The 23,961-nt window shown below is 35.7% G+C and overlaps 1 protein-coding gene across 15 annotated transcripts in view; it reads right to left on the bottom strand.

Moving 5' to 3' along the window:
• Positions 1 to 23,961, bottom strand: part of CADPS2 (calcium dependent secretion activator 2) — a 694,484-nt gene that overhangs the window by 174,709 nt on the left and 495,814 nt on the right. For 9 of the 15 annotated variants that reach the window (XM_044678498.1, XM_044678502.1, XM_044678507.1 and 6 more), the window contains exons 12-14: positions 20,566 to 20,574; positions 8,057 to 8,193; positions 2,189 to 2,376 (exon numbers count right to left, since the gene is read on the bottom strand). In XM_044678498.1, coding sequence (XP_044534433.1) covers positions 2,189 to 2,376; positions 8,057 to 8,193; positions 20,566 to 20,574 — 334 coding nt within the window. Of the gene's footprint in view, positions 1 to 2,188; positions 2,378 to 8,056; positions 8,194 to 20,565; positions 20,575 to 23,961 lie in introns of all 15 variants that reach the window. The other 6 variants (XM_044678497.1, XM_044678500.1, XM_044678505.1 and 3 more) reach the window with 2 other exon arrangements.

The following is a 23,961-nucleotide window of genomic DNA, read 5'->3' as shown; positions in this document are numbered from 1 at the left end:
CACACACACACACACACACACACACACACACACACACACTCTTCCTCTCTCTCTGTCTCTCTCTCTCTGTCTCTCTCTGTCTCTCTCTCTCTTCCTCTCTCTCTGTCTCTCTCTCTCTGTCTCTCTCTCTCTCTCTCTCTTCCTCTCTCTCTATCTTTCTCTCTCTCTCTTCCTCTCTCTCTCTCTCTGTCTCTCTCTCTTTCTATCTTCCTTGATGTCTTAGTACCAGTCAAACCTTTTCTGTTTAACTCTTTTCTTTTATTCCAAAAAAACACTCAGCAAGCTATTCAGAGTATGTGTCTATACAGAAGGACACACATAGAGTGCTTGCCACTATGGAAAAGGATGTGCTCCCTGAAAATTGTCACATCTAGGAAGCACTGATGTCCTTCGCTGAAGTTAATAAAAGGTAGTCTTTCTTTCCTTTGAATTTGTGAAATAACAAGTCTGAACAATTGTCAATAAGATTTCATTGAAAATGTGTCTTAAAAGATGCAAAAAAAAAAAAGATCACAAAAAACAAACTATGGGCATCAATGCAGAAAGGCAGATGTAACTAAACGTGGGTAATGGAAAGCCCATGTGAATGTTAGGTGCTTCAGAGATGGATGTGGTAAGAATACTCTTACATATAAGAAAGGCTAGTAAAAGGCAGAAGACCTATATGGCTGAGCATTGAAATCTAGGCTGCTACTTTTCTAATTGCCATGCTACAGCCTAGCCCTCTAATATCTATATTTCTCATATAATTTATAAAGCCCTTAACTGCATGGAATTTTTGAGTGAACGTTGACAAAGCAAGAAATAGCATTCACTTCAGTCTTTCTCTAATTTCCAGACTAAATTGAGTTGCTGCATTTCCCTCACAAATAAAATACCTTTGTGTATGTGTATGTGTTTCTCTTTGTTTCATGAAGCTACCTCTAAATTAACTTTGTTCGTGGGCTGAATCTCCTATGCTTCTGTTTTCATTGTCTCACAAAACCGATTTAAAATATACACATATACACAGATATGTATAGATTACATATATATAAAAAATACAAGCATATGAATAAAATCAACACCACAGTGTTGCAGAGTGGAAAAGGGCATACTGGTGCTAGAGTCAGAGGTCTTAGGTTCTAATTCCGGCTTCATTGCTTCTTCCTATGTGACTCTGGGCACCCAAATCTCTTAGCTTTTCAGAACGTCTGTTTCCTCATCTGTGAAATGGGGGTAGTGTGGATGTGGAATGGACTAACGAGTGGGTTTTAAGATTCCTTTTTTGGTTATAGACACTGGAGAAGAGGGGGAAGAAACTAGAGACGGGGAGATCATCAGGAAAGCTACTTCGATAATGAAAGAAAATGAGGATTATTGCAAGTAGAGAGAGATTGTGGGAACAGGACTGACAAGTCCTGACACAGGACTGTCGAGCATTGGCAACTGATTGACATAAAGGTTGAGGGAAAAAAATGAATTGAGTATATTTCCTGGTTTTACACTTGTTCAATTTCCTATTTAAAAATCTTATTAATATAGCCTTCGAATACTTCTTTGATGCTTAGCAAAAAGGATGGAAAAAAATGACTCCATTCTGAGACCAGCTGAGTATGATGCTACTCTGAGTCAGAGGAAGGAGACACAAAAAGGAGAATAAAGTTCCTTCAAAGGCAATGGCTTGAAGGATGGTCTTACTTGTGCTCCTTATATGCTGCTTCTCTTCCCTCCAAACAGTAAGATTGTTCTCCAAGGTAGAGTTATAAACATTAGCAAGTACACTTACACACACACACACACACACACACACACACACACACACACACACAGACACACAGACACAAGCACCACGAATGTTTCCTAAGAGTTTACTGTAGACTGTGAGGATACAAAGAAAAAGCAAAAAACAGTGTCTGCCCTCAAAGAGCTTACATATGCTGACATCACGTAATGTATACAAGTAGGCACATAAATCGCCCTACATATACATGCAAATTGCTTTAATTTAAAAATGACTTTCTAAATCAAAAGACAGCCCATACCAACCCCAAAACAACTTGCTTAAAGTCAGAAAAATCAATGAGCAACTTCCCAAAGGAATTACTTTCTGCTTAAAATGTCACTAGCTGACAATGGAAAAGTCCTTTTTCCCTCCTGAGGAAGAACTCATATCATTCACTGAATGAATGCCTTCAAGTTGCAATACCTGTTACCATGTACGTGAGACGCGCAGAAGGCAAAGCTGTAATGGAGCAGGGTTGGGTCAATGACAGCACCACTTTCTGAATGTTCCATCAATTCTGTAAGGTAGCAGAGATGTCTATGACAGCCTCTTACTCCATAACGAGCACAGTACTCATCTAATACAAAGACTTGGCCAGGGCTAAACCAACCCTGTAAGAGAAAAAATTAAAAAAAGAATTATCATCTATTTTCCTGTCAGCACTCTCATTTAGCTTTCTTGATAGTTGGACTGAGATTTGTAGCACTTATTTTGTTGATGGTCTGTTTTGATGATCATTTTCAACACAGAGATTTAATTTTGCAATAAACTTGGGAAATATCTGGCCTGATGGCAGTTCTATTGATTATGATGAAAAGGCATTTTGGATTTGTTATTGCTTTCTTCCAGGACCTAGAATTAGCAGACTGCATTAGTTAAATCTTTTGTACTATTAGTTTCAAACCAAAATTATTATGCATTTTAAAAAAAGAATCTCCTTATGTAAAATATTTTTAAACCTTTACCTTCTCTCTTAGAATTAATAAAGGCAGAAGAGTGGTAAGGGTTTGGCAATGGGGTTTAAGTGACTTGCCCAGGGTCACACAGCTAGGAAGTGTCTGAGGTCAAATTTGAACCCAGGACCTTCATCTCTAGTCCTGGCTCTCCATCCATTGAGTCCCTTCACTATCCCTTCAAGTAAATTTTAAAAAGATAATTCTAAACACACACACACACACACACACACACACACACACAATTGGAATACTAGTGGAGGACTAGTCAGAATAGAATTAAAGAGGAATTTCAAGAAGCTTCCTCAGTTGTATAAATTAAAATTTTAATTCCTAAGAAAACAGTACAAAAATCTTGCACCTTCATTCTTTCTAATTTCTCTTAAAAACTCTCTAGTTTTATAATTCCTCCAAAATTAGAAAGTATTTATCATAAACCATTTACCCACTTACCCATACTGGGAAGAGACAACATGTAAATACAAAAGTATATACACAGGGTGGGAAGCATCAGAAATTCCTTTATAGTGAAGAAGGCATTTGAGCTACATCTTAAAGGAAGTGAGGGATTCTGCAAGGCTGAAGGGAGGAGAAAGTGCTTTCAAAGCATGGGGGTTCGTCAGTGCAAAGGCAGAGATGGGAGATGGAATGCCATTTGTGAGGAATAGAGAAGTGTGGCTAAACCAGAGAGTATGGGAAAGGGAGTGATGTATAATGACACTGTCTCCGAGCAGAAGTATTTAAATGCAACCTAGAAATAAGAGAGAGCTGCTGGGTTTGATTAAAGAGGGTGGCACCGTGAGATCTCTGTTCACTTTGGCAGCTGAGTGGAGGATGGATTGTAACTGGGAGAAATTTGAGGCTTGGATGAAACCAGTGATGAAGCCAGTGCAACTCTTTAGACAAGAGATGATGACAACCTGGTTAAAAGCAGAGTAGGATTTTGAAAAGGCAAATGACTTGACATAAAAACGAAGAACATCGAGGTGATAAAGAGAAAAGATGGAGGAAAAAGAAACAACGCAGAACACTGAATTTTGGAACTCAGAGCAACTTTTAGAGGAAAGAGAAGAGAAAGAAGATAGAAACAAGGGATGAGATGAGAAGAAAGGAGAAAAGGGACAGAAGAAAAAATAAAATAGTACAGAAAGACAGAAACAAGGATGAGGAAAATGAGTTACTTTGGTTGCTTTTGTAATTACAGTTGGCATCTCAGTCTAACCTTGTCTTCATATTCATGCCATAAAGTAGTCTGATTGGAATAAAAAGATAATAAAAACCAAAATTCTACCTCATTAAAAATAGTCCTTTTAATACTTCAGCAGGTAAACCTACTTGAATTATGGTTCAAAAGTATCTCCTTATACTGAAACTCACATTAGAGTGAATAGCATCTTTCCCCTCTCTTCCTCCTTCCCTTCTCCACGCCAACCTCCACCCCATTTTTCTCCCCTAACAAACTATTTCTATGCATGGATATGCAGTGTTACCTTTTGGCCTTTGCCTACAGAAACCTGACCTTGAGACAGGGAAGATGAGATGGGAAATTTTCTAATGGCAGGTATTTCTTTTCCTGACTTTCACCAAACTTTGTTGGCCTTGAACTTGACCTGGCAGTGGGGTATATGAGAAGGGAAGACTACCAACAGTGGTGCATCCCTGTCCTTGGAAGGGATGAGGGACCCTTGGAAGTCATCTCAAAGGGAAGAGTTAAGGAGGTGATCCAGGGGATTCCATGTTAGACTAAAGAAGAGAATGGAACAAATAACTCCTGAGATTTTTTTGGTTGAGAATCAGGATCCAGAAGATTTGGCTGACCTATGCATTGCTAATTCTCTCTTTTTTTTTACTCCAAAGGAAAGTGAGTTTCCCCAGTGCTAGTCAATTTATTCAGTGGCTCCTTCTGGCTGTTTCCAAGGGTATATGGGGCTTTGGGAGCTTTGTTCCTTTCCTTTAAAAATTAGTTCACTTTCACTTCTAAATTTTAATATGCAGTTAGTCAATATGCTAAAGACCTTTAATATGTGAACATTCTAATAGCTTAGGCATTTTCTACGTATTTGAGGGTTTAGCTATTTAAAGAGAGAGGAGTGATTTCCTAGGAAAATGACATAATAGCAAATTGAAAGGGGACAGCAGCTTTATCAAGTAGGCATAACAAATTAATATGCTTGAGTTTTAAAGACTTCATATAATTTTTTAAAAGCCAGTGCATTCATTCAGGGTGGTAAAGAAATATTGAGGCAAAGAAATTCACATTTCAAAAATTTAAAGGAAGGAAATCAACTATTGCTGTTAACAGGGCAATTTGGGGGGAAAAGAATGGCCTGGCCATAAAGTTACAAATAGTTTAAGTATCTAATTTAGAGGCTTTGGTATTTATCCATTAATTCTTTATTTCTTCCCACCCCATAGTGTTGCACAACACAGGTAAGTTTCTCTGCTTTGCTCCTTCCCTCTTTAGATTAAAGCCTCACTTTCAGGCTGTCAGCAATCATTTATCAAGCATTTGCTCTGTTCTAGAGACTGTGATAGGTACTCTGGATACAAAGAAGGCAAAAACAATTCCAGCCTTTCAAGAGCTCATAGTCTAATGCAAAAAAAAAAATGTACATATAACCTTACAAACAGAAAACTGGAGGTAGTCTCAGAGCTAAGCCACTAGCATGAAGGGAGCCCTGGCAAGGCATCTTGCAAAAAAGATAACATTTTAAATGAAACCTGAAGGAAGCCAAGGAAATAGGAGGCAGACATGACAAAGGAGAGCATTCCAGGTATGGGGGGGCCAGCCAGTGAAAATACAGAGCTTGAGAGATGGAGAGTCTTGTATGATGAACAGCAAGGAGGCCAGTGTCATTCTCTGGAATGATATAAAACCTTTAAGATCAGAGATTTAGAACTAGAAGGGGCCTGCAGAAATCAACTAGTCCAACTCTCTCATTTTACAAATGAAATAATGGAGAACCAATAAAGTGAAATGACTTGTCACACACAAAGTGGCAGAATACAGATCCAAGATTAGGTCCTTTGGCACTGCTCCCCTGCTTTCTTTCTATTTTTTTCCTCACTAACTATATTGTGGACATTATATCTATCTTATCTCATTGAACATGCAGAAAAGTTGCCATTATGCCAAAAAAAAAACCCTATACATGTGTTATTATTTATTGATCTTATGTGGCTATACACACACAACACACACACACACACACACACACACACACAAAGTATTTAAATAGCTATGTAAATTATCACCAACCTACCTAGCCAAATCTTAAAAGAGATTGGACTGAGTCTAGAGGAAATTAGGCAGCCAATCTAGAAGAAATAGCTCATTAAGATTCTTCTTTTTTTTCTTTTAACTTGTAATATCTGGAAGCAGATTATGGCTTTTAGTGGTATTTAGTAGATAGTATTTGCATGTATTTTTTAATGAGATGAAACTCAAATTTCCTATCAGGAGGAAAGCTCCTGGCATATCTGACTACGGGTAAAGCTGGGCATGTGAGCACATTTCAATTGTAAGTCTCAAATTATGGCAAAAAAATTGGAATTAGGGATGAATAAATAATGAACATATAGAATGTCAGACTAGAAAGGAAACACAAGTCATTTTCTAAGTCTAAAATTGGTATTACTCTGCCAAGTTTGTCCCACTGCTTTGAACACTTGTCCTTCCATTAATTTGTTCATTTAACAGGTTTAAGTAGATATGAGATAACTTATATATGTATATTACATAACTTATTATAGGTTTTATTATATATTATATATATATATATTTATAACTTATTATAAATCCTCTTTGAAAGGTCTGAGTAGTCTCTAAATTGTGACGGTGAGGGTTATTTTGTTTCTGAACTCTCTGGATGGGGCTGTTCCTCCTCCCTTCTCCCCTCATACCCTCAGATGAGGAATGGGTTGTTATAATTAACATATGTAGAGATTGAATGTTTTGGCTCTAATAAGTGAACGTGGAAGTTGTAGCTGACAAAACCAAAAGGATTCCTTAGTGAAGCTAATGTGATTATTTGAGTGAAGCATTTTGATCATCCATCTAAACTGTTGTCTCATTGATCACGACATTTTACCATGCAGGGTCCCCCTGCCCCACCAAAAAAGAAGTTTAGTTCAAACAGAGTATTTAAAAACCCCTTCTGGTATGTAGATGTGTCCTAAATGTTCTAAAATATGGCTATGTGAAATAAACATCTGAACCTCTGGGTCACTAACAAAAGCTTCTCAGTTCTCCTTCAAGGAAATTACTTTATACAGATCTATCTCTAGAATGATTCTGGGATATACAATCTAATTTCAATTAAAAAATATTTAGGGAAGAAAAAAATGAAAACTTTTTTTATATTGAAGTCACTATCTGAACAGATGCTCCAAACTACTACAAAAATTTAAAAGAAATATGCTATTACTTTAATTTGAAATGAAGTAATACCTAAATCATTCAGAAATATTAGTTGTTTTGAAGAATTCTCCCTCTAATTTTGGTAAGAGCTGACAAGATAATAAATATCCACTTTGGCAACAATAAGAGACTCAAATACCAGAGAACAAATATAGCTCATCTGTTTGCAAAGGTTCTTCAATTATCCAAGAAATATAAAACAATGCCAACAATAAATGATCAAGCAGTTTTCAAATGTGAAAAAAAAACTTGATTTCATCTAAAATAATCCTTCTTATTCCAGTTTTTCTGGTTTTTAAAAACAACACATTTTAGATGACAAATTAGTCTTATTTTAAATAATTCTTTAAAAAGGTAATTCAAGTGGCTTTCTCTAAAAGCTCATGAATGATACCTGCAAATGAAATTAATCTTGACTTCTTGACTGGACTGAACATAAGAGCAGTAATCTATCTACCTTTTATCTTTTCTTCTTGGGACTATTTGTTTCATTGCCTTCATTCCCTTCCCACATGAAACAATAGGGGGAATTACAAGATATATGGCAAAATGTCTAACGTCTGTTGAGTTGAAGTTGTACCTTAAAATGCCTGTACAGGTGTTAGTAAATCCTACCACCGAGGTTTCTTTCTTTATTAAAGCCGTCTGTTTTTATTCAGACCTCTCTAGAGGAGCTGATAAACTACAGAGCAGAGTCCGTCTGTGTCTATTCTCTTCACTATTGAGTGGCACAGCGGTAGTCTTCAAGTGTATAATTTTCAAATTGGAAGCCAATCGATTGGAATCCTTTATCCCATCTTCAAGCACAGTTATAAAATGAGTTGGGAATAAAAGACCACTTCATAAAAACTACTTCTCACTTTTTCATTTTTTTTATTCCAACCTATACAGAAACTAAGTAGACAAATCTGTACTCACCAAACAAGAGTAGGAATCGTTCAGTCTATGATCCAAAGTCTGCCTCTGAAGTAATCTAAAGAGGGAGGCATGGTCAAACTTGCAGGGATTAGCAGAAATAAATTCATCCATACCATGTTTCTGAGAACGATCTGCATCTGTAAATTTGGAAAAACACACATGTATATGTGTGTATATATATACATAAATACATATATATGTATATATATATATATATATACAAATTGTTAAATGGGTAACAGAGCATGTAATAGTTATAGTATAAGTAGAAAAGACTAATGAGGAGTGCTGCATCTATCAACAATGCAGAAGAATAACAAATTATAATCACCTTGTTTCTACTACTTTTTTCTTCTTTGAAAACTTCTCATTCAAAATGGTTAATCAAAAGATTGTAAGAAAATATAATTATTCATCTTTTTTTTTTATTTCTCCCCAAATCCCTAAATAACTCTAATGGATAAATGCCAAGTATTTGGAATTAGGAAGCTCATTTTTATAAGAAGCTACTTCCAATGTTGAGAACACTATTCCCACCCCCAAAACCCCCTATTTTAGAAAGAATTAATGGATTTGGCTTTGGCTTCTGCTAAAGAATATGACAAGATATCTGAGGACCACTCATAATAATACATTTAAAAAAACAGCAATCATGGCTAGAAGCCTACTTTCCAAATGGCAAACTGGGGCAGAAATGAACACACAAGGCTTAGCTGGATCATTTCCAACCTTCTTTTTGATGGCGCTTTTAATGGGACAAATCTTAATGCAGAAATGGCAATGATTGCTCTCAAGCTTCAAGCAAAAAGTCTTGAACAAGGGAGCAGCATTTTTGTGCAAATATGTAGACAAAGCACAGCTTCCCAAATGGCACTTCAATCAAAGGTCCAAATTTATTGTTCTTTACAGATTGCATCTTTCAACGCCTCTAGACCCTGCGGGTTTATCAAAAGACAAGCTTTTATGATTGCTTTTGTTAATGGTATGTTTTGTCAAAGTCTTCAATGTGAGTTATCTACTAAGTATAGACAGAAAAAGCCATATGATGTCCAAGACCATTGGTTGTATATTAGCACATTTACTCTGTTAGACACCATGGTCCACATTGGGGCACACAATCAGTTATCAACATAAAAATGGACTTCTTCTTACAATGGTAATGTTCAAACTCTTTTGTTCCTTTAAATTCACATAAAGGCCTTTTTATGTTTGTTCCAAGAAAAGTACAGTGCTAAATGTGTTCTAGATGCAATTTTGAAAATAGGCAATAGCATAAACCAAAAATTTCTAAAGAAAAGGAGACAAAAGTTTATTGATTAAACTCAATTATAGAGTCAGGTTCATAACAAAACTCAATATTGATCTGTGGGCATGATGCTAACATAATCAGTCACATTTAGAAATTTAGCCCCAGATCATATTGATCCATGTCAAGTTCAACTTTCAGCTGTATTTGTGGATGGGAGAACTATTTAATTCAAGCTGAAGGATCTACACTGCTGCATCTTGAAAAGATACAAATACAAATTCATATCACTTCGCTTTGCACTGTCAAAGCAAGAATCACATCCAGGGTGACAGATATCACCAAGGTGGATGTAACAAAGAGGCAATATGACAGTTCAGTGATGGCTTAAAGGTATGGGGCTATCACCCAGGAAAACTATCATATGTATTTCTTAGTACTATACTGAATAATAATAAGGAACAAGCTTTTAAGATATTAACATTAGGTGGAGCAACATAGGGGTAGTTTGTTTCTATTAGAGTGATATATGAAACAACCTGCCATCATTTGTCATTCATGATGGTTTGATATCCATTTAAAATACATAAACATAGGAGAAAATGTACAATATATAACTTTTGACTTGGAATATTTATGTCAAGATGAAATAAAGTATGTGACAGTGTTGTGAAAACAGATTGTACAGCGAGATGTACGGAATTATTTTACTAAATCTGAACTACAACACAACCTTATTTTATACTTTAAAGAAATTCTATATGTATCTTTTATATTTCTTAATACAATTTACCTTAGTGAGGAAAAATATATCTTTTCTATTTTGTTTCTTTGTGAAATTAAACAAATTTCCCCTGAAGCATGTGCTGAATACAATCATCATGTCCTTTAAAGATAAAGATTTTTAAGGAAAAAATATTTTATCTCTCTTAAGATTACCATGTGTAATTATCTTTCTTGGGGAGAAAGACTTTATAACTTACTTTTAGTAATGTAAAGGAAAATATTTTGTTGAACAAAATATAGACATATTCTTTCGATGGGGAAAAAAGGTAGCTAGAATCAATTTCTTTTTATAAAATCTTATTTTATATTGATTTGTACTGCAGAATTAGAGATAGTCATATCAAAATTTTTGTTTTATGAATTTTTAAATGTGCATTTAAAATGTACCATATCTAAGATTAACAAGAAAAAAGAAATGATCATTTTTTCCTGAAAAAAAAAAAGCAGGAGAGCACTTTAATACTTTAAAGGATTAATGGTTTGGTCTGACTGGATAATTTCTCTGCCAACATAGACTGCAGTTTCTCCATGTCATCTCAACAGTTTGTCAAGATTGGTAATCTAGGGGGAAAAACCCACTATCATTAACTGGGAGCCAGCTTCTAGTGATGAATCTTTTTGCACCATGCTAGGCTCCTGCTTGGATAGAGTTCATTTCTAGGTCTGCATTTCAAGCTTTTCCAGTTTGATGGGACCTAAGAAAATTGGTTCTGAACTAGCACTGCCTGTCACCCAGAGTCACTATCATGCCAAGGAGAAGGCTTTACCAAAGAATTAAAAATAATACTGAAAAAAGTTGCCAAATAAAAACAAATGTAAGCCTGACTAAAACAAAACCAAAAAAGCCTAACTAGCAATGGCATTCCCTTGAAAACTAAATGAACATGGAAGAGAAGTGAGTTCTATGGATTTCTCAGATACTTAAAATGCTTTAGAGACAAAGAAATTCTATTTTTTATCAGGCTAAATGTGATCTGTGGTTTACAAACAAGTAGTATTATAATATTCTTTCTTTATAAAGTTCTTTATAGGTCATAGATGGATATTTCCTAATCTGATTCTCATAAACCAATGAATAATTGGTTTATGGAAACACATCTGAAAAATTGAAATAATAATGTCTGTTCCTCAGAGCAGACATTATTATTTCAATTTTTCAGATGAGGAAAATGAAATTTAGAAAAATTGTGGCTCATGTAAGGTCATACAGTTAGGAAGTAGAATAGCCATGTCTCAAAAACTAGTTCTTCTAGCTTCATATCTAGCATACTTCCCAGTGTAAGAGTTGCCCTACAATCATATTCCTAATACTCTTGGTTTTATGTAGTTTATTTAATGCTGAATTTTATTCTGCTTATATACATTCTTATATGTTCCTACTGTCAGCTAGGTTCCAATATTCACTAACAAAATGACTTCTTTGATTTTTAAATTTTCCTTAAGAGCAGACATTTGTACAGAGGCAATATTTAACAATGAAATTCCCCTGGGGTGGCTGGGTGGCTCAGTGGATTGAGAGCCAGACCTAGAGATGGGGGTTCCTAGGTTCGAATCTGTCCTCAGACATTTCCTAGCTGTGTGACCCTGGGCAAGTCACTTTACCTCCATTGCCTAGCCCTTACCACTCTTCTGCCTTGGAGCCAATACACAGTATTGAATCCAAGATGGAAGGTAAGGGTTAAAAAAAAGAATGACATTCTCTGATCCAACTCCAACAAAAAGTGAACTCCATTAAAACCCTCGTATAGGGGATACAAAATGGACCATAGGCTGTATCATGATGATAAGGATCATCTTACACATTTCTCTGCTCATTTTTTTTTTACCTAGCCTACAACTAAATCCAAGGTAGAGGCATAGCTTTATATTTAATCATTGTTTATTCATTCAAAAACAATTTATTTAGCATATGCTATGTTTCAACTGTGAACCACTGGATTCAAGACTGCCTTCAAGGAGTTTGGTCCATGGGAGAAACAACACGTGTATATTTAGATAAGTAAGTACAAACCATACACAAAGTAAATATTGACATTTAACATGCATCTATTTATTGAGCACTTACTAATGATTACCTTTGTGGAGCTATAAAAGTTAGTTAAAATATCATGGCATTTTTAGGATAATAGGGGGATAAATCCCCAAATCAAGGTACACTGATTTTTTTCCAGTTTGGTTTTTATATTACAGTAAATTCTTATCCCTCTCACAGTGTGATTGCCATTTAGAAAAGTACAAAAGTTAAGTAAAATACTAACTCCTGTTGCCTGAATCTGACATTAAACACCATGGTTGCATCTAGTTTTCTCTTGGCTTTATTCTGCATCCGTATATACTAGTCTCATATTTCTCTAAATTTCTGATATTTATTGTTGTTACATTCCAGTAATAACCCACTATGTTTCTGAACTATAGTTTATTTAGCAATTCTCCAATTCACAGGCACCTAACTTGGTTTCTAGTTATTTGTACAAATGGGATTGCCTTGCACATGCCTGGATTACCCAATATGGAATTAGTACCCTGCATTGCTGGATTCCTCTACCTCCTGGGTGAACGCAGCCTCCACTGACTGGCTGTGTACCTCTCCTGTTTACTCTTTCTTACTGTTTTCCAGAAGGTAAATATCACATTTCATTCATACAATGGTCAATGGTGAGGGGGAAGGAACCATTTTGCAGTCAACAAGCCAGGTAGAGAAGACTCAGAAACCAGGCTCCCTCAGACTTGGAACTTGGGACGGTGCTCTATAGGAACTGAACTAAACTATGAAACAAGTTAATCCTTTTTCCTTCCCCAGAGATGAAGGTATTATAAAAAAAAAGAGATTAAGTTTCATATGTTGTGAAAGTAAGTTAGTATATTTGTTATTATACAATTTGAAATAAATATTCCCTCATAAAAGCTAATCTGACTGTTAGTGGCTAAAGGGAACTGGAACAAAGGGTTCAGTCTCTAAAATTGGGGGAGAAACTGCTGTGAGTTAGAGCCTTCTACATGGAGTTTAGATACCCTAAATTCCTTAAGGGCATTAGAGAATCCAGAGGAAGGGGTGAAATGCAAAATATTTGCCTTCAGGTAGTAGAGGCCAGGACAGTCACTTACATTTGCTACCGCAAAAAAGAATTGCTATGAACTTTTTGCTATATAAAAACACTTCCTTTTCTTTCATTGACCTCTGTGGGGTATATGCCTAGCAATGGGATCCCTGACTCAAAAGATGTGGACATTTTATTGTTTCCCCCCATATAAAATGGTGTGTTGATTATGATGGGATAGTAAAATTTTTGCTATAGTTTTTTTTTTTCATCTTGTGACAGCAATGATTTTGCGTATATGTTGGATTCTAACACCAAAGTCACTCAAATCTCACCCAATTTGGGTAAAGCTAGATTGGACTGGGTTTTCCACCTTTAGTTAGTTCTCTTGTCATTTGAATACTGGATTTTTGTTATTCTTGTTGCACACGCATGCTTAATTTCTCTCTTTTGTTGAGTTTTAAATTCTCTGATTTTTAAGAATGGATATTATTCCAAAGAACAATGACTTTTTGCAAGGTGTCAGAAAAGACACTACCTCATGGAAAGGGTACCTCCCTCCACCTCACCTCCACTGATCTAGTCCCTCTCTTGTTGACCTAATTTAAAAAAAAAATTCTACATTTGTCTAGAAATCTCCTTCTGTTGTCTCTCCTATCTCATTTCTCCAGATATCAGTTGCCATTAGGGGATCCAACTCCCCTGTCTCTCAGGAAAATTAGACTTTTCAGGCACCAAATCTCCCAAACTCCATCCAGTTGTCCCTATTGCCTAGTTTTGGTTATTTTCCTAAAAATGTTTCAATTTTTTTATTATGGAATGTCCACCTTTTCTCCTGTATAATTAAGCTCAGATTTGTAAAACAGGTTACCCTGAGCTGCATTTTGAGCCCCAAAGTGCTTTTCAGACCACATGATTTCATTCCCTCCTCTTTTTTTCTGGTAGAGGTGGAATAATACTGCATTATTTGAATTACCTTTTCTTTGCATTTGAAGGTCTTTTTCCTGATGGATTGCAGAAATTGTTTCTGAATTGAACAGTTAAATTTAACAACTATGTGTCTTGGCTTTTACAGCTTTGGGTTTTCTTCTAGAGACAATCTGTGAATTCTTTCAACTGGAATTTCATTTTCTGTGGTCAGAACTTTGGGGAACTTATTTTCTATTTTTTCCTTTATTATGATGTTAAAGATTTCTTCTCTTATTTTCTCGGAGACATATTGTCTCTGTGTATCTTGTCTTAGGGTTTAGTATGTTTCACTTGCATAGTGAGTATATTTTCTTTTAATGTTATTCTTTTTTCCCTTGTTTTTCCTTCCATCCTGTATATTTATATTCTAATTCTCTCTTTGGTTTCTTTGGTGAGGTTTTTCTTTTTTGTTTGTTTTGGTGAGGTTCAAGTTTTTCTATTCTGCTCAATATTTTTAATGTGCAGGATATAAATTCCATATTCATAATTCTCATTTCTCTGTTAAATCACTCATGAACATTATACTGTTGTTCCATATTTTCCACAAATGTTACATCATTTTCTTTCATTTTATAGTATTTATTAATAGCTGCCTAAATTAATTTGCTAGATCTGGAGGTCATATCTTCTTCTATTGTTACTGTTTTTCCTATTGATTTGCCTGTTTATTTTCAAGGTCTTTGAGGTTTTATTCTTCCTGGAATCTTTAGTACTTTCAGTCTTCTCTGATCCCCCCTTTTTTTTATCATTTACTTTTGACACCTTTCCCTCTGATTGTGGTCTCAGTCTCCCTCTGGACTAGGCAATTAATCTCTCTAGGTCTCTACTCCAATTGACTTTTGGGTGGTCAAAATTAGAAGCTGTACTCTATCCTCAGGCTTGGGGGAGCATTACATGGCTCTCCCAACACTATAGTGTCCTGTCTGGTAGCCTGTCTTGCTCCTCCATTCCTTAGTTCTCTGGTTTGCCACTGCCAGGTCAGAGGCAGCTTTTCCTAGCACTGATACTGTGTTTCTGGGGTGCCACTTCTGACAGACTTTTGCTACTGAAGAGACATGGCAGAGTTGATTGCTGAGGCCTGAGGAAAATTCCATAGCCTGGAGTTGGGTCTCTACATTACTGGTGGCCCTGAATCTGCTAGTGAAGCCTTGCTGCCAATAGAGTGGGAATTTGGGGAGAGGTCCAGAATGATCTCAGGATCAGTTTATTATTTCTTCTTAATATTTCTGAGAAGTTTCTGAAGTGAGTTTTGCTACTTTTTACATTAGCTTGTGAAAAATTTTGTTCAAAAACTTTCATTTAAAATTCATTCACTTTTTAAAAAATACTGGATTTTTTAAACATTATTTGTATTCTGGTAGAGTGTGGAAATAGCTGAAGTTTCTTTATCTTTGGCACAAAGCTTCTGTTTTGGAGGTGCTTTTAAGGTCATGGGGATAAGAGAAAATGTTGCTCAGATGACCTTCAAATATTTTTAGTTCTCTTTTGAAACATTCTGAGTTGCTTACTGTTGTTCTGTGTTCTCTAGGGAATATTCAGAATTCTTCGCTGGATTTTTTTTAGCTTGCTTTTCTTCATAGCATATTATTAATACAATATATAATCATTTAAAAACATTTTAAAGCATTTTTCTTGATGTCTATAAATCTCTTTTGAATCTCTATGGGATTAGGTTTACAGTTTACTTATCTACTTTGGACTTCTGTCCTTTCTCTCTGGTTTCTATCTTCATTCTTTGGTCCTCTCCCTTCCACTGCTGTGAAATACTGTCTCCTGCACAGATAACCAAGTTTGGGCTTCCTTGGCTTGCAAGGCATAAGGATCAAACTAGCTTTATGTCCAGACCAACTATTTCTTTAGGCATAGAGGCTCCTTCTCTCCTTTTGGTCTAACCTTCAGTTGCTAAAGACTTGGCAACACATCTCTTTCTTTAGGATCTGTTAGTTTGGTGAGTTATATAGAAAACAACTTTGCCACCCCATGATTCTGATTCTTGTGTGTGAGTTTAAATAAACACATTGTGACTTTTATTTTTCAAAAGTGAATGAATTTTAAATGAAGGTTTATGAACAAAATTTTTCATTGGTTAATTGATAAAAATATGAAATTCACTTTAGAAATTTCTCAGAAATGTTAAGAAGAAAATAAAAACAATTCACAGATACAATCTGGAACAATGACTCACAAATCTGTCAAAAACTATGCTGATTAACCCATGGACTAACCACCAATAAAGGACACTGTAACTGAAGACACCGGTGGTGTTTCCGTGGTAACAGTGGGATGCAATCTTCCAATTTCTTTAGGTACAATTATCAGGGAATGGAAGTAATAGTGGTTAAATAAACTCCAACAAAAGAAAAAATGTAATGGTTTGTCTACAAATTATGGAAATTTTAGAGTCTGATTAAAGAAGCAAGTATGTGAAATTTTTCAACAAGTGGTAAAGATTTTTAACCACTGCTCTGCACTTAAAAAGGTTCACTAGCTAAGGTTTACTAGCCTTTTTGAAAGCCACACATTTTAAGAAGTGGATCCTCATTCCTGCATTTGTTCCTTTACTTGTAGCTGTTTCTCTATCCCCTGAGCCATCACACTGAAACTGCAAGGGGTGAATTCATCTAAAGTGGGAGATTCATCGGTTTTATTCTTTGTAATATATTTTATGTTGGGAATGAATAATTCTGGAAGGTCACCTAGATCTCCCCCACCCCTCACCCCATTCTTGAGTACAGATTATGGCTTAATTGGTGAAAGAGAGGAATCTACGTGAGTGTCCCTCAAACCTATACTTTGTCTCTTGGCTCTGGCTTCAGGACTAAGTTCTATGTTATATCTACATACATATATTCAATACTTAGCAAAGGTACTCACACTTACTGCAACATGCACAATAGATAGAGCACAAGCCTTGGAGTCAAGAAGACCTGAATGTGAAAATCTGAGTGTGAATCCTGTGAATAATGATATGCTTATACATTTGTGATCCGAGTCAAGTCACTTTACCCTTCAGCCTCATTTTTCTTATCTATAAAATGGGGATAATAAGAAGATCATTATGATGATCACATAAAATAATATATGGGTTTTACCTGTGTGGTGGATGTCTATACTCATTGTATAGCAGCACTCACCTATCACGCAAAGTGGGTAGAAAGCTACTCGATTCCTGGTCTAGTTTAATCACTTCAGTCTGTCTTCACAAGAGCAGGTTTGGGTTCCCAGAAAAGGACTACCACCATGTGATAATACTTAATTTCCCTCAGGGTCCCAGAGGTAACTCAGTTGTAGGTAGGTATACTCTCCTTATCTACTACTTGAGCTCTTAAGCCCCAACCAGTGTACTATCATTCACACAAACAAAACACTCATGACGGTACTTTTAGGTCTTAAACATAACCATTTACTTAGCAATAAGACAAAAAAGAAACAAAAATAACACCACAAATACTCATATATTAAAATAAGAATAGGAATACTTTAAAAAAATCACAACTGACACATAAATCTGGATTTCAGTATCTGTGGAAGAGACTAAGAATACACTGAAACCTGACAAGGAAGCACATGGGGGAGTAAGTCCCAAATATTAAAGAAAGAGTAACTCCTAATCTAGGACTGTAGCCCTGATGTCATCACTCCATTCAGGAACATTGGCACCATACACAGAAAGCTGATTCTCTGATAACTGCTTGCATGCTGGTCTTCCTAAATGCCCTCCTGGCAAGCAATTTTATTTTCCTTCTATTTTTAAACTGATGAAGCATTTATAAGATCTTTCAACTTACAATCACTTAAAAAACACTGAAAAGAATGGCTATCTCTGAATTAGGTAGCAGTTCCTTTTGAATAGTCAAGTGACTGCAAAACTCATCAAAATGGCTCTTTCTAGGCAATAAAGTCCAGCTCAAACCAGCTATTTACTGTAAAGCCCAAATAGAGTGCAGCAAAGACAGTCTAGAGAAATATAGGTAAAAGTGGCAATGGTCAAGGCAAATCTGTCCAATCTGTTCTTCTCTCATCAGTATTTTTCACTGTACAATTAGATCTCAGCATCTTCTTTCTATACAACAAAGTTAAAACAAAACAAAACAAAACAAAACATTTTTTCCCTGCCTTTCTCTCTCAACTGGAAAGGACAGCAAAAAGGCAGATATTTCTGAAAGTTTTCATCTCTTTTAAGCTCTGGTGGCACTGGAACTGAGAGGCTATCTTTCAATGAGCTTTAGTCATTCAGCCAATGAGGAACTAGCAGCCAAAATCACCTCAGCAGAGTTTCAGCTGTTTTTAAAAAATCTTTTAAAAACAAATTCTAAAAAGCTACTCTTCAATCTCCCACTTAATCTTTCTTCTTCTGACATGGTCTTCAATCTGATCCTTACTCGGCCTCAGCCACCCCACTTCTTGATGGCTTAAACCAGAGCCTAATGGCACTAGTATGACTCATTGTTCACTTAAATTGGCATACCTCAGAGATACTGTAGAACACTTCAATAAATTGTTAATATATATTCTTTGTTTTCCCAGTGCATATAAAAGTCATGTTTATACTACACAGTTGTCTATTAAGTGTGCAATATTATTATATCTAAAAAACCTCAATGTACATACTTTTGTTTAAAAATATTTTATTGCTAAAACCTGTTAGCCCTCAACTGAGCCTTCAGCAAGTTGCAATCTTTTTGCTTCAATGCTGGGTGGCTGCTGACTGCTCTGGGTGGTGGTTGCTGAAGGTTGGGGTGGCCTTGTGAATTTCTTTAAAAAAGACAACATTGAAGTTTGCCACATTGGTTGATTCTTCCTTTCCAGAAAGAATTATTTCTAGCATGTGATGCTGTTTGGCCACATTTTTCTCACAGAACTTTCAAAATTGGAGTCAATTCTCTCAAACCCTGCAGCAATTATATCAACTAATTGTTTGTAATATTTATAAATATTTGTTATGTCTCCGGGAATAGAAAGACCAGAAGAGAGGGAGAGAGGTCGGCCGGAGCAGTAAGAAAATACACAATATTTAAAGATTGTTTGCCATCTTAAATGTGAGTATGCTGCCCCAAAATAAATTACAATAGCCATATCAAAGATCACAGATTGAAGATCCCCATAAAAGATAACATAATAATTAACAATTCTGAAAGACTGCAAATATTACCAAAATGCGATACAGGGACATGATGTAAATACATACTGTTGGAAAAAGGGAGTTGATAGGCTTGCTCAATGCACAGTTGTCACAAACCTTCAATTTGTATAAAAAAATAAAAATGGGCTCTGAGAAATTCAACAAAGCAAAGCCCAATAAAATGAGGTATGCTTATAATGCGGAAACTCACCAAACTTTCCTTTATGAACAGTCCTCATTTATTCATCTCTCGGGTTCCAAACAGATGGCTTTTTTTAATTGTTTTACTTCTTGAATATTACCACCAAGCCTTAAAAGTTATATGGAAATAAGGTGAGAGACCATTGTTGTAGCTCTCTGAGGCTACAACCATTGATCAGCTCTCAAAACAATCTCCCTTCATATTCTGTATTTTCAAAAAGTAATTTTTCTCATATTCACATTTTTCAGTTTTTAATTAATAAAAGATCTCAGCTTCTTTAAACAACAAAACTGTTTACATAAAATAAAACTAGACTCTATATCACAAGATTTCAGCCTTTATATCTCTGCCACAGTTAATTTTCTGTTGAAAACTATTCACGTCCCATCTGAAAACTTTCTTTGCTCACCTTCCTTAACAATTTTTAATTTACTAATGGAATCCCTGTCCCAAAGTCCACTGGTATGAGATTCTTTCCTTACTGGTACAGATGTATGCCCTGCCCCACATGAGAAGCAGAGGGGAGTTGTTGAGTGGTGAGAAAGAACCTGCCTTCACAAGATCCCTTCCAGACTTTTCAATCATCATTCCTCTCCGTGTCTTACTCAAGGTTCTTCTGGCTTTCAGCTTTGAGAGAGAAGATGGAAGAGGTCAGCCTCACTTCAGATAGCTCAAAGGACACGCCCTGGGAAGGCATGAGAGGAGCAAGCAGTCTCCATCAAGTCTTGGTTCCCAGCCTGCTAGATTAGAGCCGGAAGGAAGGATTTTCCCCTTGGGTGAGATTCAGAATATTCTCTCTTTGATGAGCTACATTTTTTCACTCTCAATGGGAGTGCTCATTCACTTGGTACTGTATGGTATATAGTCTCCCAAGTGTACCTTCTTTGATTTCTATTTGGTTGATTTGAATAAATGGGTTTCTTTACTATTTGCTATGTGTTCATTGTAGAACTGTATTTGGTAGAAAGGGGTCAAGTCTTAGATATAGATCTTGGGGTTCCCCCTTTCCCTAAAATGAAAAAGCAAAAAGAAGTTATATTGATCTTGATTTTATCCCTTAGACTAACAATATTTAAAGGAACAGATACATTTCTAGTCTAATACACCCTCTTTCTGAGGATAGCAGAGTTGTAGCTTTTTTTCTACTTTTTCCTACTTCCTCTCCTGGCAGAAATTAAAGTTTCCCTAGGTGAAGGGTTGATCAAGAAGAGGTTAAAGATGTTTCTCTCTTGCCTCTCTTTGGCCACAAAAGCCCTTTTCTCTCATTACACATGGAATCCCTCTTGCTACAGGTCAAGGTTCTTTCCTTACATATCAGGACTCACAAGCTCTCTACACTAAAGTTATTTATCTATTCTCTTTTACCTCCAAGATCAAATTTTGAACTTTCTGTCTTCAATATCCCTTCAATAACTAGGCCCCTTCCTGCCTTTGCATTTTTCTTATACCTTTCTTCCTTTACTCAAATCTGGTACACAGTGACATCGACCTCCTTGCTGCTCTTCACACAAGACATTCCATCTCCTAGTTGCATTTTCACTGGATGTCCTTTACGCTTGGAACTCTCTTCATCTTCAACCTCCTGGCTTCCTTCAGGTCTCAAATAAAATTCTTCTTTTTGCCAGAAGCATTTCTTGAAATGCCCTTAATGCTAATGTCATTCCTCTGATGAGATCATCTCAAGTTTATCTTGCACATAGATTGTTTGGACATAATTGTTTGAACATTGCATCTTCTATTAGACTGTGAGCTCCTTGAGAGGAGTCACTATTTTTGCCCTTTTTTTTCGTATACTTTTAGACATCACATTGTTCATGAAAGAAATAATATATTACAAATATATTGCCTTATTTAAGAGTTGGCTTGCCTCTTTTTCTTTATTCAAAATACTTTTTCTTTCCATTTGATTGTCAAACTGCTCCATATGAAAGAGCAAACTTAACTTTTAAGTACTATCTAGATGTTAGTACATCATCATCATCAATGTGGGCACTCTTTGAAAAACAGTGCTGATCTAACAGCGCAGCTCAAACCTATCAATCACTTTTCATCCTGTGTGACTCTTGTCCAAGTCCTATGGTTAGTCTTCCATGGGAACTTCACATTAAATGCTAGGTGCCACCCTGTAGCTTTGCCTACATTACGTGGATATGGATGCAGCATATGGAATTTTCATCTCACTCTTTCTATGTGAATGGAGCATTTCTTTTTTCCATTCATGGTACAATAGAAAGAGCATTGCTTTTGGAGTCAGAGAAGCCAAGTTAAAATCTGCTATATTCTATCTGTGTGGCCTTGGGAAAGTCACTTAATCCAAACTAGGCTTCAGTTTCTTCATTTCTACAGTGAAGACACATAAATAAATGAGTTCTGATATCCCTTCCAGTTTTATGTTCTATGACACTATGATTTTCTTTGGAGATATCTTTTTTGGGACTTTCAAAATTCCATTTCTTGCTAGAAATACTTGAGAGCCTATTTCTATCCATCATGCATTCCCATTGCCCTTTTTGAGTGACCCTTATTTTAGGTTCCTTGGAAATTCAGATATTGAATTATTCTCAGGTATGCAATATATTGGAAGAATATTGATTTTCTAAAAGATAATTTGTTATTGTTATAGGGAAAAATAGTTCTGTGGACTAAATGAATATTATAGTCTTTATAATAGGAATATTCAGCTAATTTTTATGTAGATAGCTAGACTGAATTCTTTTTAGTGCTTGTGGATATCATTTAGGTTTGCAATGTTTTAGGGTTCGATGTAATCAATAAAATATCACTCCCTGTCTCAAACAGATGAATTCCTGTAACCTCACCATCTTAAAGAATTCCTCTTTGGTTTGGACTCTGATGGGCTTCATCCATGATGGCTGCAAAAACTTTTGGCAAGCATATGTCTATTTGTTTCAAGTTGTTCTTGATAAGAATAATCAGGAAGTTTTTGAATAAATTTCATCTCCGTCTTATCTTTCAAGGAATCTTTCATAATAATAGGACCACAGATTTAGAACCAGAAGGGATCTAAGAGGCATCCAGTCCAACCTCTTCATTTTAGAGATGAAAAAATTGGGCCTTAAAGAGATTAATTGATTTTTCCAAGATCAAACAGTTAAGTCTATGAAAGAAAAGGATTTGGATCTAAAGTCTCTTTCTCTCAAAATATAATATTCTTTCCAGTGTATTATTCTCCTTTAATTTTAACATATAAACCAAGGCCATCTCATTGTAAGGGATATTTTGTTATATAGAAAATACAAGGCATTTGTATCATAAATCAAATGTAATCATAATTAGATTTTGACTTCCCTGTGTCTATCAAGTCAATTATGAATTAATATCTCATTTGCTGTAGACTATTGCTTATCATGTTTGCTTACTCCTTTCTAAATCGTCATCAAGAATACCCTCATCTAGGCATAGATAGCCTTTTTTATAGGCATAGACCGTCTATAATTTTTTCCAATTATTATAGCTCTCTTTTTCAGTGCTGCCCTAGATTATCCATATTCTCATAGGTTAACAAATATTTGCTGAATTACATCAAACTCACATTATATAAGCTCAAAAGAAGGAAGAGTCTAACTAGAAATTAAGACCAAGAGGAGATGATTAAGGAAACTGATGCAGCATCAACTGAGCGATAGTAAAAAGTGAATAGGGAAGGAAAAAAGATAAAAAAGGTTATATGTAATGGCAAACATCAAGAAGATCATGTCTACTATATGTTCTTTAATATCCAAATTCTAGAGATTTTGGTTTGAAATAGATTTGTAGCAGCCCCCTCATCTTCCTAAACTGGAACCCTAATTTTTAGCTTTCTTGAAAGAGAGGATTAGATCAAGCAGGTATCTGCTGTCTGAGGAAGGCAGAGCCTGAAAAGGACTTTCCAGCTCTTTTTGTGGCTCTAGTCAAAATGTGTCTGGCCTACAAGTGATTCAACAAGATTGGTCACTGTAGTTTGAACTAATAATCAGCTTGTCTCTTGCAATGTCCAGTTCTACTCTACTGACTGTCAGAGTCTGATGAATAATTTGAAATCAAACCTTTAAGTATTTGGTACAGAAGGACATCCCATAATGGTTCAGTGAGTCTGTTGATTCTTCTAATGCATTTGTTTTGCATTATCTGATCACATCCTCATTACTATAGTCTCTAGATTATATCAAAATGGCCCCCCTCACTCCTCAAGGACATTAGAATAAAGACAGGTGAAGGAGGAAGAACAAAGAAAAAAATTAAGATAATTCCATTTAAAAGTCTCCAGCAATTTAGCAAAATGTATTAACAAAATTTAAAAGTTAGCCAAAAACATGAAAGAAAAAATTTAAATTCTGCTAATGTTTGCATAGGAGTTAGGGTGTCTTTTCTTCATGGAATTCCCTAAAGGGTTAGGTTATATACATCATGTTTAGTCCTAGAGAGAAAGGAGTTAACAAGATCTTTAAAGGTATTTCTATTTTGTGTGGGGAGTTGGTTCTTTGAGGTCAATTTATGTGAGCTAGTTATGACTGGCTTACAGACTGCTGGGACATTGTCCTA

This window comes from Gracilinanus agilis, chromosome 5 (genome assembly GCF_016433145.1).
Source record: "Gracilinanus agilis isolate LMUSP501 chromosome 5, AgileGrace, whole genome shotgun sequence".
NCBI classification, from domain to species: domain Eukaryota; kingdom Metazoa; phylum Chordata; class Mammalia; order Didelphimorphia; family Didelphidae; genus Gracilinanus; species Gracilinanus agilis.
This window is presented reverse-complemented; position numbering and strand designations above follow the sequence as displayed.